The sequence below is a fragment of the Quercus suber genome, unplaced genomic scaffold, assembly GCF_002906115.3.
Source record: "Quercus suber isolate HL8 unplaced genomic scaffold, Cork oak 2.0 scaffold_130, whole genome shotgun sequence".
Classification (NCBI taxonomy): domain Eukaryota; kingdom Viridiplantae; phylum Streptophyta; class Magnoliopsida; order Fagales; family Fagaceae; genus Quercus; species Quercus suber.
Window position 1 is genome coordinate 1,199,663 of NW_027069593.1, and position 6,948 is coordinate 1,206,610.

The 6,948-nt window shown below is 34.3% G+C and overlaps 1 protein-coding gene across 16 annotated transcripts in view; it reads right to left on the reverse strand.

Moving 5' to 3' along the window:
• Positions 1-454: 454 nt before the first annotated feature.
• LOC111990177 (myb family transcription factor IPN2-like) overlaps positions 455-6,948 on the reverse strand; it is a 6,700-nt gene continuing 206 nt past the window's right edge. Inside the window, exons 1-9 of one of the 16 annotated variants that reach the window (XM_065776221.1) lie at positions 6,857-6,948; positions 6,616-6,693; positions 6,450-6,507; positions 6,207-6,273; positions 5,141-5,232; positions 4,902-5,036; positions 4,244-4,324; positions 1,579-2,395; positions 455-1,364 (exon numbers count right to left, since the gene is read on the reverse strand). The exon at positions 6,857-6,948 is cut by the window's right edge and continues 176 nt beyond it. In XM_065776221.1, the coding sequence (XP_065632293.1) occupies positions 5,032-5,036; positions 5,141-5,232; positions 6,207-6,273; positions 6,450-6,507; positions 6,616-6,693; positions 6,857-6,901 (345 nt within the window). In that variant the 5' untranslated portion in view covers positions 6,902-6,948 and the 3' untranslated portion in view covers positions 455-1,364; positions 1,579-2,395; positions 4,244-4,324; positions 4,902-5,031. The other 15 variants (XM_065776220.1, XM_065776215.1, XM_065776217.1 and 12 more) reach the window with 15 other exon arrangements.

The window sequence follows — 6,948 nt, forward strand, 5'->3', positions numbered from 1 at the left end:
CAATGCCAAGAAATCAAAACTATTCTAAGCCTAAACTAAAAGCAGTCAAACATCAGAAAGAGGTTAAGTCTAGAAACACAAATTTACTACTCACCTGAGAGAGTAACCAACAATAAAATTACTAAATTTCATTACTTAAAAATAAAAAAATAAAAAAACTAAAAAAATAAAAAACCCTAAAGCGACAACTAATCAAATAAACCCAAAAATTACTCAATTTATATTCCTAAGAGGAAATTTTAAAAACCCATCAGATTTCCCGTTATGCATGGGCTAACCACAATTCAAAGAAAACAAACTAAAAAGCTCTACAACCAAAACTTCATTGATGCAACTTTGATACCTATAAATTTAAACAAATTTTGTTATGTTAGAGAAAGAGCAGAGCATCAAACATACCAAATTGTAATCAACCTACCAACAATTTTATCAACACAAGTTAAGTTTGAATCCATGACATCCAAATTGTAATCAAATAGCACTATAAAGAACTGAATACAAAACAGTACCTCATGCAATATCAAAAACAGAAGTAAATTTAGAGTCCTATTTGGAGTTGGTTACAAAATACCTAATACTGAAGGGCTTGACCAACGAAAGTTCAGATGAGTTAAGTTGTAGGTTTCGCATTGTTAACATTCGACTTTTTTTTTACCATAAAACTATTTTCCCCCCTATATCAATATTCATATACCCAAAACAGTTAGGGGTGTCCACGGGAACCTGGGAACCGACCCACCAACCCAAACCGCTCGGGCCAACCCAAAAACCGGCCAACCCGACACCGGCGACAGTCGGAGACGGGTCTCCGCCACCAAAAACCGACTTAGGCGGGTTGGATGGCGGGTTTTCTTCTTCAAAACCCGATATACCTGATCCGACCAATGAAACCCATGAAAGAAGGCCGAAGTTCCTAGATCCATTCAGATTCATCGGTATTCCAGTGAAGGTTTTGTAGTTTTTGGTTAGATCTGGTGAAGATCTAGGTTTTCTTGCTTAGATCCGACGATGAGATGAAAATTTTGCTCTGATTTGCACGTGCTTTTGCTTCGATTTTTCTTAGATCCGATGAGAAGAAATTTTCGCTCAAATCTAAACTTGATGTGGGGGTTTTTACTTCAATTTTTGCTTAGATCTAGTGATTTTTGCTCAAATCTGGGCTTGATGTGGTGATTTTGAGCTTGATCTGGTGAAGATCCAATGATTCAAACTCAGACCAAGGCCGACCGACCCGACCGTTGTCCACCGGAGACCGATCTGACTCGACCCGAGGTCGTCGACGGTCGGGGACAGGTCGTTAAGCCGTTCACCAGATTCTGGCGGGTCAATTCCGGGTTGGGCACAAACCCGACCCGTGGACAGCCCTAAAAACAGTAAATAAAATTGAAGTTTATATGACATACCAAAGCATTAACAGTGAAACTAAAACAATTTCTAAACTTAACACATGAAACAAACAAAGTACGCCAAAAAATCTATTTGAATTTGCTAATAAAAGACCCAAGAAACCCAATCTTTACAACAAATCTTCAATCAGAAATAATTCTCATGATCGCAATTCAAATAAGAAACACATACCCACTTAGAAAGCCATTGGTTTCTGCTTAGAGAATTTTGTGGGTGATTTTGAGATACCTGAATTGAATCATTCAGCTTTTGTCAATATTAATATACTGTAAGGAAAGGGAGAGAGGAATGAAGGAAAATAGAGAGGACACCGTTAGAAAGAAAAACTCTGAAGATTTGAACTCTGAAAGGTTGAAACTGTTGCAAAACTGAAACACTTAAGGGTTTTTGTTGAAAAATTGAAACGGTGATTTTGTTTTGTTGAGGTATTGTGATGAGATAAAGGGAAAGGAACTAAATTTGAAACCGTGAAACAAAAGGTGGGGAGACAAAAAGTTGAAACCGTGAAATACAAAGGGTTTCCATTGAACACATTAACTACTATATATTACAATGGCTGAGACTAATTTGGCAATATTGAATAGCAGACAACATGTTCATGGAGAAATTATTTGCAAAGGGCTTGAGTTCATGAAAGCATGATTTGGCAAGCTCTCTTTTATTGATAGGTAATAAGTAATATTATTCATAACGAAAAAGTGACAGAGAATGAAAATACAAAATGTTCATGCTGATGAACAGTGGTAACAACAGAAAACATAAACAACAAAGAACTAAAGGACTCAAAGGACTATTCTAAGAGAAAAAAGGATTTGGCAAGCTCTTTCCCTGTGATTTTCTTGAATTTCTGTGTCTTGGCTAACTGCACTGCCCATAAAATGGCCACTGCTTCTGCCATTAAAGGATCACTAGAATTAAACTTTTTGTCCAAGCTTTAAGATAGACTGCATTTCTTCTCAAGCTACTACTCCCAGAATTGAAGCATTCACTAACATAGCAACATCAACAATTAAACATGATGAGTCTATAAACCAAAACATTTATATCATACTGCTACTTTGCACATAAATTATTTTAATTACAAATAATTTCTTGCACAAAAATGTTATTAAAAGTACTTAATCTCAACATGAATCTCCATGTGATATAGCAAAGAAACCATTTTTTTTTATAATCTTCAATTCATAAAACAGAACACTAAGAACAAAGGGGGGCCTCTTCCATACAAACTTTGGCAAGGCAAAGAGGAAGGTTAGCTGAAATGAAAAAGCAAGACAAATTGGAAGAGAGGGCAAGCTTAGCTGCAGAATGTGCAGCAACATTACAGCTTCTACAGACCCACTGAAAACTACAAGCAACGAAACTAAAAGCTAGATCACGAATATCAGCAACAAAATGAGAAATAGTAGATTATCTAGTCCTCTCAAACTATCTTATGGGTCTATGCATTTACATTACAAATCCTTTAGCTTCCCTTTATGTTGTAAACTTTTAGTTCTTTCTTTTTGCAGATTATGCATGTATAAATGTTACAATTATCTACTTCCTTATAGCATGATCTAATCAGATCAACTACACAACTTTAAAGAAGGTGGTATCCTTGACAAATGAAAAAAATAACTTGGAAAGTTCCCTCATCTCTTATAAATTAATTTTCATTATTTTAGTCTAAACTTACATTAGCAGCCAAGAAAAACAGTAAAGCAAATGGCAAACTCAAAAACTAATTAAAAAACTTATAGCTTAATTGAGTATTCTTTGCTCTTACTTTTGTGTTATTTTCCATCTCCAAGTCATCCATAGAAGCTGTCCCATTAATGAATAATTCCTCCATTTCTTATTAAATTTTTTTTAAAGAAGAGGAGAATGAACCAAATTGTACTCTACTAACATGCTGCTAAGTTAACAACATTTTTTAGGGTCCTACATAGTTCAACTCCTTCCAAATCTTGGACAAATTTGATAACACGATATAAAAAAAATTATGAACAAAGCATGAATCCAATGATTGATTGATGTACACCTAATCATACCCAACATATAAAATGGAAATTTGACTTTATGTCTCTGCTGTATTAAAATCTACTTACAAATCACTCTAAGACAATTCCTTTATTTATGTAAAGGATTTTATGAACGATTTGCAGTTATGATACCTTGTATTTCTAGCTAACTAACTTGTAAAATTAATTTTTATTAACTAAATGTGTCCATTGCATTCATAGCTGTGACTAAAAAAATAGAGTACTACATAGTTGAATCCATATCTCTGCAATCTCTCTATTCTCCTTGTAACCATCTGACTTCTACACAAAAATCCACACATAAACCTCTTGTCAATTAATTGATTTACCTAATAAAAATTGGGGGTTTTGAGATCATTCCATGGATATCCTAATCCTTCCTTGTTTTTGAAGGCATTGAGATACTAAAAACAAAAGGCACAATATTATAGCAAGTAAATTGACCTTCCTCACTATAGTGAAAAAAGCATCTCATGCTCCAAAATAATGCTAAGGCACCCTAGCCAGTAATTTTCCTTTAGATTACAGTTCAATTTTGACAATTTGCAATCCACACAAATGAACCAAATAAAAATAAATAAAATAATAAAGCACCATTAAATAGTAAACAATCAACTTGTATCTCTCTTCAATAACTACTTAAAACCTAAAAGATAGAGCAGCAAGGAAAAATGGAAGAGTTTTTTGGTTTCCTCTATTTTTCAAATAGCTTGCCATAGTTTTTGAGTGGTGCATTGGCTAGGTCCAAGGCAAATTCCAAATACGGTTTATAGAAGAAAAATAAAGGCAAGAGAGATAGAGAAAGAGACTACCTTCAATGGCTTTCAAATCTGGTAGATTTTCATCAATGCCACAACCTCTTTCTTGTACTTTGGTTCAGTTGCCCTCACTGTCTACACATAAATCAACTGCACTCAATTTGCATAGAGTATGAAATGTAAATATTTTGTACTCTAAATGACACAATGGATTCTGCATAGTAACCTTGCCTAATCATATCAAAATATGCCCAAAGGATCCAAAAGCCAAGACAGTATTTAAATTAAAAACTTTCACCCTTGACCATAACACTGCTTGTCTTATAAATCAATTTGCATTATTCAAATGAAAATCCCAAATTAACATAAAGCACAATCTTCTAGTTGTTTGATTTAGATTTAGAAAGGAAGTATTCCATTGCAATGGATCATTATAACATATTCAACAGATTTTAACACCCTTAAATTTAAAGCAACAAAATTAAACAACAATTAATTTGCATTTTTCAAATGACTACACTACAACATTCAAGCTTCAACTACAGATTTTAACGGTGATCAAGGATAAACCATTTAAACCTAAGAAACAAAGCAAAAACCATTAAAAAATAAAAAAATAAAAATAAAAAACCTAAAACACATAGGTTTGCCAGCATACCCTAACCCAAATTCCTTTTATCAACACAAAATCCTCCAGTCTAAGCATGCTCACCATCAAAGAGCCCCACACATTTGAGGGAGGCTATCAAACCAATACCAAAAAACCCTTTCAATTATTTCTCCGCCTTTTCTGCTTCTTGGTGTTGTAGATTTCTTCTATCATGCTTGCTTTTTCTCACCATTCAACCTTAATTAAAACCAATAGCCCAAATAATTAAAAAAATAAAAATTTTAACCCAAAATAACAAAACCTAAATAATATTTAACACAAATTTTTGTTGTTAACAATACCTATACTGGTAGTGGTTTTTGCAGTATACGAAGGTGTCAAGAGGTAGGGTTGAAGGTGGGTGATGATTTGACATGGTGGCAATTTGATAGTCCTACAAATGAACAAATCCAATTAATTGAACAAATTCTAAGGTGTGATTAGACTATTATAATCCAAATCAACTTTTGAAACCAACAATATTGAAACTAAAAGCAATTCAAATATAAACCAATTAGAAAACTAAATAAAAGTTAAAACGATTCAAGAATATCTGATGCTATTTGTACTAAAATGGATTTAGTCGGAGAGAGAGAGAGTGACCTTCTTGGAGGAGTTGGCTAATACCGTCGTCGAGGAACAAAAAGGCTCGAATGGGAGTGGAGATTGAGTATTGAGTAGATGGAAAGAATAGCAACTCAGAGTCCTTTTCGTACTCGTCTACCGCTTACTCTCCGATATCCTTATATGTGTGTAAGAAAAATCAAAACAACTGTTGCGGCAATCGGAAGAGGTTAAGAAGTTTAAAGGAGTTTTGGCTGTTCATTGTATCTTTTGGATTGTGTTAAAGCTGGGTATAATTTGATTAATAAATTATAAAATGAGAGAAGGGATCTAACCTTTGGACTTGATTTGGCACTTACTGCCTGATGTTTCTGTGAAGCGAAGTCGTATTTTTGTAAATAGTGCAGGAAATAAAGTATAGAGAGAGGCAGTGAGAGGGAGAAGAACACATAGAAAGAAAGGGAGAAGAAATAAATGGTTTTTTTTGGGGGGGGGGGGGGGGGGGGGGGGGTTGTGGGAAGAACTATGAAACGTGAAAAGTTTTAAACTACCCAGAGAATCCAAAATAATGAGTGCTTCACTTAATCCCAAAATAAAAAGACACGTTCTATGATTTTAATGTTAGACATAACAGTAATTTATGTAGCCTAATGGCACAATGAGGCGCAATAAAAAAAAAGTCAAACGTTTCGACTATTAGTTTTTATATAGATTAATACCACTTTAAAATTCAAATGAAAGAATAGCAGAACCAAGGATACAAGCAAAGTTAAAAGATGAACAGATTAAGTTAGTCACATATACTCATTGAAGTGTTGACCCATTATCCTGGATGTAGCAGCACCATCCCTCTGAAATTCTGATGCCGAAGCTGCCAAAGAAATTTTATCCAAAAATAGGAACTTATTTGGTAGTCTATCCTGAAGAAATAGTTTTTTTTTTTTTTTTTTTTTTTTTGAGAAACCTATCCTGAAGAAATAGTTCGAACAAAAACAAAGGGGGCAAAAACTACAACAACAACCAATAAAAGAGAAAAATCTTTCTCACCATCCCTGGCCGCCTGATCATTAAGATCCTTATGTGGCTGCTTCCCAAGCCTGAATTTCTATTTATTTAAAGTTGGAGGATTAGCAAAATTAAAGACCTTGACATGGAAAACTACATATAGAGGAGAAAGAAAAACAAAAGATGTATAACTATATTAATTGAGTACCTGAAGATGCTCTTCAGGTGGTGTAGTGTGAGACCCTTGACACCCATAACTTTCATAATGGTCTTTGGTGTGGCCTCTCTAGATCCAGATAGAGAAGAGGAAAAGAACACAGAGCACAATATTAAAATGATGAGAGAAAGCAAATTGAAACTCAAAAATCAACAATATTGATAAACTGCTACTAGTTCTCTTTGTTAGCATGAGAAAATGGTTGTGGACAAAGTGGAAAAAGATTAAGTACCATCTGGTCCTCCAAGCTGAGTAACAGCATCAACAAATCACTCATGATTCATGAAGCTCAGCAGTCCATAGGAGAGGAGGCTTTGGATCAGT